This window comes from Anas platyrhynchos, chromosome 3, assembly GCF_047663525.1.
Source record: "Anas platyrhynchos isolate ZD024472 breed Pekin duck chromosome 3, IASCAAS_PekinDuck_T2T, whole genome shotgun sequence".
NCBI lineage: Eukaryota > Metazoa > Chordata > Aves > Anseriformes > Anatidae > Anas > Anas platyrhynchos.
Window position 1 is genome coordinate 31,005,086 of NC_092589.1, and position 13,026 is coordinate 31,018,111.

Below are 13,026 nucleotides of genomic sequence, written 5' to 3' on the forward strand. Positions count from 1 at the left end.
GGGCAAGGAGCATTCTTGTGGCCTCTGTGAAAGTGAAGGCTCACATCATCAGCAGAAAGCAAATTCTGAAGCTTGAGAGACAAAAATGGTATTAGCTAAAGAGGTGGGTTATGATAACACCATGAAGGTTTTTACTGCAGTCGATGAGAGAGTCTCTCTGCAAGGGCTTGTTGGAAACAGAGTCATATAAAAAGCCTCTTCCTTTACTCCCTTTCTCTTCCCTTACAACCTTTGTCTCACCTTTTGTCCTCCTTACAGTCTTCCAGTCCAGGATTCCTCCCTTCTCTGCCCCCTCTCTGCTCTCTCTGCCGTCTTCCCAGTGTGCAGTAACAATGCTTGCAGGGGGATGCTGCAGCTGGGGAGAGGGTTCCTGAATGACAAGAGGGAATTATATTCTCCTTTTCTAGCAAAGGAGCTGAGATGTGCAGAGCAAAAGAAAAAGGGAGGCCATCGCACTGCCCTGTTGGTCTTCCTCACATACAACTTCTGCTTTTACTCAGCAAAGGCTGCTTGTGCTAGCAGAGATCCTGTCACCTTAGATAATTCAGATGGTTCAGTCTTTACTTAGCAAACCAACTGGTTTTTATCTGAAGTCTCCCAGCTCAGTCTGGTGATACAGTCCTACTAATTTATAGTCATGGTCTCTTTCCTGTCATCCTTATTTGAGGAAAAACTCCCACTGACTGAGGCTTATTTGAACATGCTTTTGCTTTAACAGAAGTGGTGCCATTGTAACAGTGAGAAGCTGTTTTTCAACTGTTGGGGCTCTGGAATGCTGAAAACAGCAGATCTCTGAAATGTAGCCTCGAAGATGATAGGATATGTTTAAGTTAGGATGCAGAGTCACTTGGAAAATAGCCCAAGTGCCTCTGGAAAGTAAATTTACAAGTATAATCTTTTTATTAGGTTAGAAAGTGAGCCCTCAAGAGAGAAAAGAGAACAGAAAAGGCTGACTTTATTTATTTATTTTTTAAATAGAGACCAACCGTGGACTAGCCTGATTGTGTTTAGAGCAGAGATGTTTGCACAGTCATGGAAAAACATGTGTTTTTTATCAGGGTTAAGGCTTCCCTCCTACTTACATTTCTTAATTAGTTCTTTTACTCCCTGCCTGTGGAGAATGTGAATCTGGAAAACACCCTTTCCAGGGCAGAGCTTTGATTGTTGTGTTCCCCCTATTTCTCCCCTCTCCTTGTGTGATGGATTACACACCAGCAGTCATTGCTGCCTGGACCCTCTCAGAAACAAGAGAAATCCATGAGTTTTTTGTGAGCATCTCCAAGCAGAGGCTGACCTCTGTGATCTAGCTGGTGTTGACTGCTTTGTTCTTCCCTGAAGAGCAATGAATAATACTGGTGTTGAAAACCAAAATTTGATAAGCAGGTCTTGAGATCCGTTGTAAAGTTGAGTTTTCTCTGAGGTAACGACATAGGATTGGCTACAGTTGGCAGAACAAAATTTAAGATTTCATGCACAACTGCATGCCCTATATTACTGTCGACCTTCTTGGTTTGTGAAACAAGTAGCAGGCATATGAAACATTTGCTTATGAACCTCTGATCAGCTGGGTGCCATGTAACATGGAAGTGCAAATTGCTCATCCTATTTTTGGCCTGCTCCTCTCTGCACCAGTTGAGCTCTGTCTGCTTGTGTCCTGTCGCCTTTTGAGCTTTGTATGAGTGTGTGTGTGTGTGAAGCACTGTCCTTCATGCTAAAAGTGTTTGCTTTCTCTGTAGAGGGAGATGGGCACCGTGCAGGGTAGCAGGAAGGAAAGAATTGCTCTTCCTGGTTTGCTTTCCAGTGATGGAGTTGCAATGTCATGAAAATTGTAGAGCAAGGTACAGCTTTATGAAGGCAGACAAAGAGAGGATGCTTCTGCATTACCTTACATGACCTACAGTTGTGCGGTCCCCCCTCCTCCATGAGGTCAGGGCTGCATTTACCCTGTTACAGCTGTGAACTTCAATGTTTTTTAACTAGTGCCTGCTTAATGGGTAAAGCACAAATTCCTCAGCATCCCTGTCTGTGATGGCTCTAAAAAGCAAAACTTTCTTAACTCTACTGTATTTCCAACGTGGCTTTATAATTCAAGACCAAAGAGGAGGGATAAATTAATAGATGGCCAGAGTAGAGACGATGAACAGCCAAGCATAGCTGGCATTGGTCTTTACTTGAGCTTGAAAACTCAATGCGAAAATGCTCCTTGCAGACAAGTTCAGTTCAGTACTCTGTTTAGTTCAGTGCTTGCCTTGTGCATTTTTGCTGTGGTCCATGTTGTGACAGATCTCCTGAAGCTTTCAGACCTCTTACACGTCTTCATGTGTTTATTCTAGGAATAGGAGTTTATAGTAATGCTGTTTATACTAAAGATGGGTGAACCATTAGAGCAATAAGAGAAACCATCATGAACCTTTGCCCTGAACTCAAACCAAACTCTTATGTGACTTTTAAAGTTCTGTTTCAATTTCAGTGTCACTGTGCTTTGTTCTGTCAGGCCTGGAAATGAGTGCCAAAATATAAATGGTATTTCCAGTGTCAACCTCAGATTTCACAAGCAAATCTGCTCTCATGACAGTGTGTATGGGGTTTCTGAGACCTCACAGGTTTTAGTAGTGAGTATAACCTTTCCAACTCCTGCTGCTCAGTGCAGCTAGCACAAACCACATATTCATGGGGTTTGCCCGTCGCTATTTCATACAGGCCTATGGGACAAGATCCTGTTTATTGAACTAATAGGCATTCTGTAGGGGAATGTGTGCAGATGATTGCTTGCAGATGATATAATGAAACTTAGTGTCATGTAGCTGCGTTGCTCTGTTATTCAAACAAGGGTGCTGTGACTGTCCAGCCTTGACCTTCTCCTAGATGTGTTGCAAGTCTGTCCACTAATTCTTCTGCGAAATTACACTGGAGCTGCCCAGTGCAGAATAACAAAGTAAATGGGCTCTAGCATTTTTTGTTGCTGTTGAGAACAGACTATGACTAATGTTTCTGGAACCTGTGTTTCTCCAAATTTATTCGCTATCCTGTAGGATTTTGTTTCATATCCTAGACCTGGATCCAGTTTTGAGCTATCCACGTAGGGGAGTCTGATAGATAAGTAGGGCCGGTTGTAACAGTAATCAATTCAGGTGGTGTCTGTTTTATTCCTTTCTACTCCCGAGAAGGAACAGTATTCCTTCCTCTCTCTCTGTTTATTGTTGTATCAGAGAATGATCTGATGTTTGTTTTAACACTGAGATGAAGCTGAATTCACTGCTGTCCAGCACTCCTTAAAGCTGGTGTGCTACTTGAATATTTATATCATACTGACATTTGCTTACTTTAAGAGAAGGCTTTATTTCCTTGGAATATTTATCATAGTATCCAGGAATTTCCATGTTAAACTGCTGCTGGATCTGAATGCTGTGTATAAGTACCTGGGTTCGAGCCCAGTTGCCTAAGGGAAGTTAACTTTCAAAGAACAACCACCAGCTCTGTGGCATTAGCTAGCTGCAGGAAGAGCCGGCGAGGATTTTTCCTGGACTGACATTGAGCAGCCAGGAGAGAAGACTCACACCTCACTTCAGCTGTATGGATGGCTTTGTCTAGTGCATTAGGGGAACAGTAGAGTCCTCTCCCTGCGTACCTGGCATCATGGGTGGGGTGCCTGTATCTGATGTGATCTGTTGACCTAGTTGTGGTCTTGGATGGAAAATAGGATTTGACATCTTTTGCTTCCTGTTTTTTCCCCCTGATTTCCATCAGCCACTTTTCCTGAAGGTTAAGGGGGGAGGGCTGATGCAGGATCCAGTTCCTGCCTCCCTGACACACTTTGATGCTCTGACCCCCTTTGTGCATGGAATAGAAATGACCAGTTTGAGGCTTGATCACATCTCAGCCTCCTGTTGTTTCCCATCAGCTTATATGGCTCTCTTGGGCTTCTGGGGCTAGAACTGCTCTTTTGCTGCTGTGCATAAAGAGGCACCATGATTTATGAATCAATTAATCACTGCATGCTGAGGAGCTGTTCACGGTAGTTAAACAGTGAAAATAAAATGCTTGAGTATATAATAAAGATGGATCATAATGAATGTGACCCTTTACCGATGAATTTTCTCCCTCCTTATATGATACCCCCTACTCATTTTTTCCCAGTGCAGCTAAACTATCAAGACATGAAATCTGTCCATCTTTGATGGCATGGGGCTCATCAAATTGCTTGATAAGGGTGGTCTCTATTTTTGGATTTTTTTTATTTCTACTTTTCCGGTTTGATTTCATTTTGCTGCTGAAGCTGTTAAAGTCTCAAAGAAAAAGAAGAAAAAATAGATTCTGATGCTACTGCATGTAAATCTTTTTAATAATTAGAACAAAATCCACCAATAAGTCCCCAAAACTTAAGGAGGGGAAGCCTGGCCTGTAAAAGTGCTAAAATATTGTGTGAAATTTCCATAACCAGTGACTTGAGTATAAAGCTCTTTTTCCTCACCTACCTTATCATATATGTACATATATACATATATGCACAGAATATATACATATTCTCCACCACTTCCAGCACTGCTAGTCTAGAACTCCTGTTTTTTGCATGTAAAGAGAGAACCTCAGATGAGTGCATTAGAAATGTTAGTTTCCATCACGTAGCTGTCATGGTTTGTTCTGCATAACAAACATCATTGCTCTGCATTTCTAAGACCACACAATGCTGCATAACTAGGCAAGTTTGGTGATAAGCCCTGCTATGACTGCTGGTTGGCATCACAACTTGCTGAAGCACTTGCTGTGCAGTTTGGGCCAGCATTGTAGTCAGATTGGGGTGGCTCCACAGAGAGCACCACTGCCATTGAAAACTCTACCTACAAGGTAAAGATATGAGGTAGGCGGTTTTAAATCATACACGGTTTTGTCTCAAAAATACACTTTCCAAGGAGAAAATTGTTCGCTACAAATGATGAGTAGATAGCGAACCTTGCTATAAGCCCATTGATTTTAGGGGAGTTGCCCTTGATCTCACCTGTGTAACTAGAAGTAGATTTCATTCAAGTCAGAAATTAGGTGCAGTGGTGTGTGTGAAGCAGGTTAATTCATTCTCCCTGCCATGCACTGAAGCTTGCATTGGAATTATAACATTTGTCATTTATCAGTAAAAGTAAAATATTTTTTTTCTTTCTTACATGATCCAGTTTCTCATTTTTGTTTAACTCTGCTGCTGGCATGTGTTGACTGTATCTAATGGCTTTTATTTGCATTCTAAGCTTATCTCATAAATTGGCTTTTGAAATGCACAATCAGCAGTAATAATGTTTCACTGTGGTGACAGTGGTTAAATATTTCTCTCCTGTCCCCCCCTCCCTTCTCTGTTTGCTCTTTAGGACCCGTGTTTCTCTTCAGTGATTCATGACAAGCTCCAAGTTCCCAATACCATTCGGAAGGCATGGAACGAGAAGGACAACAGATGCGATGTTTGTGCCACACACCTGAACCAGCTGAAGCAAGAGGCCATTCAGATGGTGCTGACCTTAGAGCAGGCTGCCAACTCAGAACATTACGATGCCTCGCCAGGATCTCCCCCACCCCTCTCCAACATCCCCACGTTAGTGGGTTCCCGGCACATGGGCAGCTTGCAGCCCAGGGACTGGGCATACATGCCTGCTCCTTATGCTACGTCTAATTATACAGGCTTTGTCACCAATAAACACAGTGGAAAACCCAACAGTCTAGGAATTGTCAATGGGGTGGAGAAGAAAAATGGCTCTCCTGGACACCAAGCCAAGGTCAGCTTTCAAATGGCCACCAGCCCCAGCAATGGTAACGTTCTTAATTCTGTGGCTATCCAGGCTCATCAGTACCTTGACGGCACCTGGTCTTTGTCAAGAACGAATGGTGTTACTCTATACCCCTACCAAGTAAGTAATTTAAGATAATAAAATGCGTTCCTTTCTTTTTTCTTTCCCCCCTCCCCTGCCTTTTTTTTCCCCCCTCATACAAGCTTGCAGGGGCATGCGAACACTGCTTGTTCCTGCTGGGGAGAAGTAGAGCCAATCACATAGTGAGGACCAGAAAAAAAGAGTGCTACAAATTCTCTTTTCCTTGGTAGGGAATTGAGTTGGGGGGAAGACACAGATCACAACCAGTGTTAATTAAAACACCTTTTATTAATGCAGCTGTTATTAATAATAGAACCAAGCTGTTGTTACTAGCTGATAATTAGCCACATTGTCCATTTATTCCTTCATACAGTTCACACAAACTCATTCACTCCCTCATAATACTTGGTTAGAGCAACAACTGGGAGGTCAACCACATTTGTCTATTCACAAGTGGAAAACAGCACTGATGTACCAATAAATTTTGGCTGGGTATATGTGAAGTTTCCAGAGGGACTTTTGGTTTATCGGGGCGTATATGATCCTATAGTCCTTGTTGAGCAGCCACCAGCTGTGTTGATGTGCCCGAAGTTACAGGTTCCTGTTGATGCTAGTATGTGCTGGTGTCCTTCTGCACATTAAACTGATTCTTATTGTTCTGATTTGTATTAATTCTCATGGATTCAGAAGGATCAGTAGTCTCCAGAGTTGAGCAGTTTGGGGCTTGTTTCCATATACTTCTCAGTAGTTTTTTTCCTCCTTTTTGGAGGGCTGACTTTTGGTAACTGTACACACACATAGGTAGCTGTAGAACCAATTCACATTAACTTGTGCAGAAGGAGGAGGCAGGCTTTCCAAAGCACTTGCTTTTGCAGGTAGTGAGATTTTTAGAGTGCCCAAGCTCTTGCATATTGCAATACAAGGCTATTCTTTTTGAATTCTCCCAGCTATCCCTATTGGCTTCCTTAGGCACATGAATCTTTGGAAGTTGGTCTTTCTACAAAGTTATGAACAGATTGCAAGATACATCCCTACATTAATATTCAACATTTTTTTGTACGAGTGACTGGTATTATAGCCAGAAAAAAAAAAAAAAAAAAAAAAAACCACAAAAAAACCCACAACCCACAATGTTATTCATAAGCATTAAGATACAGCCATGCACCAAAGAAGAGTTGGTAAAACTAGAAGTGAATTACAGTTATTTTATCTGGAAAATATGTGACCGTTGTGTTGTGGATCTATGCTCTAGTGAACCTGAGTCACATTTGGGCAGATCACTATGTGACGATAGTTTGATCTAAGACAAAAGCATTTGATGTAAGAAAAGAACTAAACAAAGAACGCATATTAAGAAAACTGAATTATTATTTGTATTAGGAAAATTGGTTCAGTCTCATTGCTTTCACAATTGTTTAGCTCATCTTCTACGAAAATGTCTTTTGTTTACTTTTTAATAACGTTCATGGTTCCTAGGCAGTTCATTTTGTCTTAAAAATATTCACTAAGGAGAATCTATTACTGAAAACTTTCCAGTCTGATCCTGTTCGGCTCCAGTTACCATAAGGACTGCTGTTCCCTGCCATTTTCCTCTCCTTTTGCTAACCTGGAAATAGAAAAGATAGTGGCTGGAATCTGCTAACAGATTCAACACCTCCCTTCCTGCAAAACAAACAAACAAACAAAAAACCACACACACAAAAAACCTACCATCCTACAGATGCTGGTCTGTAATGGGCTGTTTGTTGATAGTAAGTTTTATAGTCTCTTTACAACCTTCAAATGTTGAAATTCTCGCTTTACTTAGAGGGTCACAGTTAATTGTCCAGTCAGGGAATAACGATGATAGCTTTTGTCTTTAAGCACTTTAAAACGATTTTAGTGTTTGGTTATGTAGTATCTGTATCAGACTGGAAATTAATCAAGTAGGAAGAATAACTTTGATTAGTGATCTCTGCAACTTGAGATAATGAGATGCAAGCTTTGCTTCTTCTGCTTTAATGTACAGAAAACAATGTTGCTGTATATTTTTCAGAACATTCTCGATCTCTCTACCCCATGTACATATAATTTTCATTATGTACTTACTGTTAGAGTTACAAAACTCTGCTGGGGAAGAGCATTAGGAAGATGAATCTGTTATCCCATCTTAATTAGAACTCTGATTTTCATTATTTTGGGGAAAAAAAAAAACAAAAAGGCACTAGTTACTTACTTGCAAACGTCTATTAATTAATTTTTCTTGCCTTCCCTCAAGAATAGATTAAGAATAGAAGCCTCACTGTGTATTAGCTTGGAGGAATAGGAAAGAAGTAAAAGAATTCCTTGGAATGGAAACCTTGTACTTCACACAGAGTTATAGTACCCTTCTACATTATAACTTTGTCAAACTGATGTCCAAGGAGAAGTCAGTCTCATCGCTCTAGACTTAATGGTGCCTGTTTGTAGACCCCTCCCACTGTAAATTAGCTTTTGTTAGACACTCTTAGATAACTTGACAGCAATGGTAGAGTACCTTGAAGTGTGACTGTATTTTCTTACTGAAGTATCACCAAAAAAAAAAAAAAGAAACACATTATTCTGGAAGAGACACACCATGGCTCGGAATAGACTCATGGTAATTTTAGACACTAAAAAATATTCCTGCTATTGTAATTTCTAGGATATTGATGCCTTCTTAGGATCTTCCCCTCCAGACTGCCTTCAATAGCACCTTGTTGTGGGGAATGAATTACAGCTTTTATTTGAGTTCTGCTGAAATAAATAAAAAGTGTTGTGATATTGTAGGGCTCAGCTGCTGCAATAGTGTAGGGCAAGTCTTAAATAACACCCTACTATTCAAACAGTTCTGCAGAAAAAGCAGTTGGTATCAGGAGTAAGTAAAGCAAATGCAAATTTATATACTACCAAATTTAGTAATTTAGTATATGTCTACAGCCAGAAAAAATAGAAGTAATGATGTCTTTAACTGGAGCTGTATGTTAGACATAAAAGAACCTCTCTACTGATACAGACAGTTCAAATAAATTTCGTGGAGGCATTACGGGAACTCACGAATGGAATCTCCAAAGAGTAAGTCAGAGAATTATCTGCTAAGTAGTGCGTAGACAAAATAGTCCCTACCTGGAGATTAGGAGATGGAGTACGTGACCCCATCTGTCCTCACCATCCCTGTTTTATATCATTCTGTGTTTAGCCACTCTTTGAGTAGACAGAAACAAAGATCTGGTTCCAAAACCCTGTGATCTTCCCTAGGCTTGACTCACAAATGAACAGCTGATGCTGTTTTCTGTAAGGAGCTGAATCAAATTTTGCTGGTAAGCAGCCCTCTTGTGAGACAGGGAATCAGAGGCAGGGAAAGGGAACTGATTAATCTCAAAACGTATGGCCCATGAAGACCCTCCTATGAACACGGGAATGCTGAAATGCTTACTTGAAGAGGGTAATTGTGATCCCTTTCTGATGATTACATATTGGAAAATACCAGCTGAAATTCAGTAGAATTGAATAGAGTCTGAAAATTGTGCTCTTTCAGTCACCAGCAGGTAGCATTTTTATGCATGCCCTCGGGATCAGACTGTGTTTTAACACTTGTAAAGGCTTCTGTTGATCTCTCTATCACTCAAAGGAATTTCAGTCCTTGCTTGCTCAGAGAAAACTCCTTGGAATTGGTCAGGTTTTTACTTGGGAAGGCCTGTAATTGTATGTGCAGCTGTTAATGTGAATTACAGGATATCACAGTGTCAGCACACCTATGTTACATACCAGTTGTCACAAAATGCTTTTAAAGAACAAGAAATGGTTGAGCTATCGTAGGAGCTGCAAAGTCCAAATACCTTATTGAGATGACTGCTTCTACTAATTTTATACAAAATGTGATAGCAAATTAAATGCATAATGTTTTTAGTAGTTATTATCCAAAGCTGCTAAAATATCTGAAACAAAACCACCACATTAATGAGCATGAGATAGATTTGAGTCCGTAGTAGTTCAGGCTGATGTAGGGTTAGCTTTCAAAGGGAAATGAGTGGAAAATAGGCGACTGGATTAAGGTGGTTACAGTAAAACACTTTGGAGTAAAATTCACCACTATTTAGGAGTAGTTGTTCCTAAAATGATCAGCATAGTTCTCCTGTTTTAGTATGCCTCTAAACCAAAAGGATGGTATGAACTGCCGAACATAAAATGGTGGGCATTTCCTTGGTCCATGGACCACCTCTGGTTACCTTCCTGAATCTGCAAAAGAATCTTTTAGTGTATCTAAATTTTAAGTAGGTTGTTTAAAAACAAAACAAGATTAACACAGCATGGTTTGCAGATCCGAGTGACAGAAAGGTAAGAGAAAAAACAGAGAACTGGGAAAGGCCAGTTCCTCCAGGAATAATGTGGGCTTTGAAAGGGAAGAATGGGGAGGAGAAAACCTGGCTGTTGATGTGGATAGGGTGAGTACCTCCTGCTTCAGACCTTGAGATTGTGAAGTTTGAATTAGGTGTAGAAAAAATGATACATGTAAGGATTTGAGTGATCATGATATTCAAGGAAAAAGTGTTCCTTTCTCTGCTGCACTTAAAAAGACCCTTTTGACCAAAATTTTGGAAAATGAGATCTTAAACTGCAGAGCATTACTTGGCCCTGGGCATAATGATCTCAAGCCTATTCAGAGAGTTATCAAAGGCTTTGTGTACAATTGATGAAAGCCTACAGTATGTGCTTTCTATTTCCTCTTTATGTATAATATGTGTTTAGAAGAACACTGTTCTCTGAGAAAGAACCAGTTTGTTCTGGAGTTTTGCAGTGATGAATGATTTGTTTGGAGTTTACTTAGGTCACGGCTGTCTCATAACACATCAGTTCTTTCAGGCACAGCCTTTTAGAAAGAAACTGGTAGTGATTAGAGTTGGGCACAAGATGGAGAGTTCAGATACAGAGCCAAAGCCTGTGTGTGGGGTATCCTCATCCAGGATTTTGATTCCAACCTTATTTTCTAAGTGTCTACTGTCTAATTTATTTCTCTTCCACTTGCTTCTGCTGTCACTTCTTAAAGTGTTCAGCAGGATAAAGCTAAAATGTTAATGATTGCTACAGCAGTGCCAGGATAATTTAAGTAGCTTCTGAAGCATATAATGCAGGGTACAGAAATCATGTTGCTTGCTCCATCTGTACATTAACGGGCATTTTCTATAATTATTCCATGCTTCTTAGAGCTAGACCTATTTTGTCAAAGCATCTTAGCAATAAATGAAAAGGAAATTTGTGTACTGGCCCTTCTAGTACCATGTTCTTATGTGACCACACTCAATTCCGTACAAGATCTGTAATGCAGGAGGTATTTTGCCCATGTGCAGTTAGGTTGTGGCCCAGAATATTTTGGATGGCTTGCATTCAGTCATGAAATGCATGAGATTTTAATTGAGTATGGTGGCTTCCAGAACAACATAGAAAACTTTGTTCTTGTTACTACAAGCTCATAAGTGATGATGTTGAACAAATGCATGCAAACTCTTGTGCTGATTTTTTTTTTTTTCATTCTTTGGCCAAAGTAACTCATAGTGAGACTGTAGACTGAAAGTGCAGGAATTTTATTTCCAAAGTTTGTTTGACTGGACCAAAGAACAGATTGTCAAACAAATTCATTGGCACTAAAATTAATATCCCCACTTAATTATCTCTGTTGCCCTTGTTCCTCATGCATTAGTTGTTATCTCTGAAGTAGCTTTCCTCTAAAAGCCTTTTTAAACCACATTACTAGTAATTAGATATGACCCTACTGAAGTCACTGTATGTCATGAGCTGACGTTTTGCCATGATTGTTTGATCATTCAGTTTGTATATTACAGGAGTTGGCTATTTGTATTTTATTCCTCCTGTCTACCTTCTCAACTAACAGCCCAGCTGTATATGGATTTTCTAATACCATCAAGAGGGAGAACTGAAGTCTGTGCTAACTAAAGGAGGAGGTTCTTTTTTTTTTGCATTACCTTGGTGTGATTTGATCTCTTACGGCATTTTTATGCATGGCTTAATGACCTTAGAATCATTACTTTCCCCCTTCATGATACCAGGGTGACCAAGGGAAGAAGGAGGTAAAGGGTATCCCATGGACTGAAAAGAGCTAAGTAGGCTTATCCTATGAGTATGAAAACCCCATGACTCAGTTGTGATGTGAGGAAGAAATCTGTGGACTATTACAGGAGTGAGTTAATCCTGTAAATTAGTGAAAGCCAGAAGATCACAATTAATGAGGATTTGTAGTCTTGCTTTCCTCCCCTGCTCTGTTGCTTAAGAATTTTGTCCAAGTGTGAGACTAGTTTCTTTTCTGAAATAATAGCTGTGCTAATTGCTTGCATCATTGAACAAAAGGATAAATTGAGAGATGGCTGAACAGTGAGAAAAAATGATGTGGAGATGACATGGAGAGAGGGAGATGACAAATTAATGCATTAAAATAAAGTTCTCCCTTTGTCTCCCACACTGTAAATAAGGTGGCACAGAATCAGAGTAAAATGGTCAGCTTGTCCTTATGCTTTATTTCATAGTTCATGAACACAGGAATTCAAAAGTTAAGACAGCCAATTTGGAAGTGAGAAAAGGAAATATGCTTTTTATGCAATATACAGTTCTGTGGAACCTATTACCATGGAAATAGCGCTGAGGCCAAAAGCTTAAGAAAATTCATAAAAAGGTTGTATGTTTATGTGAGCAGTTAAAAACAAACAAAAGAAACCACCGCCAAAACCTTTCTGCTGTTAGGATAATAAAGTTAAGGATAAATTTCCATATAGCATAAGACAATTGGTATCATATTCTATGGAGAAAGCTTCCTTTGAATACATCCAATACATTGCTAAGGACTACAATTCCTGAAACCAGCAGGGAAGCTTTCCAGCACGGGAGTAACTGGGCTGACTGGGAGTTGGGTTCTGATGTACTTAGTCATCTCTTAGACTCTTTGTCCCTCTGTTCTGAAAGTGGCCCTTGAGTAGCAGCTGGAGAGAGAGCCTAGATTAGAGCCTGAACCTGGTGAAAGATAAACACCAGATGACAACAGATGACTGGTGCTGCGTTTTGGATGGAGGCCTGTAATAAACAGATTAGTGAAGAGTGCTTTTCCAACAGTTCCAGCAACATTGCCAGAGCTCGATGTAGTTGTTGTATGTTTCAGAATTCTTTGTCTATT

General features: G+C 40.2%; 1 protein-coding gene across 2 annotated transcripts in view; it reads left to right on the forward strand.

Moving 5' to 3' along the window:
- KIF26B (kinesin family member 26B) overlaps nt 1–13,026 on the forward strand; it is a 290,536-nt gene that overhangs the window by 85,604 nt on the left and 191,906 nt on the right. For both annotated transcript variants that reach the window (XM_027453855.3, XM_027453856.3), the window contains one exon: nt 5,355–5,888. In XM_027453855.3, the coding sequence (XP_027309656.3) occupies nt 5,355–5,888 (534 nt within the window). The remainder of the gene's footprint in view (nt 1–5,354; nt 5,889–13,026) is intronic.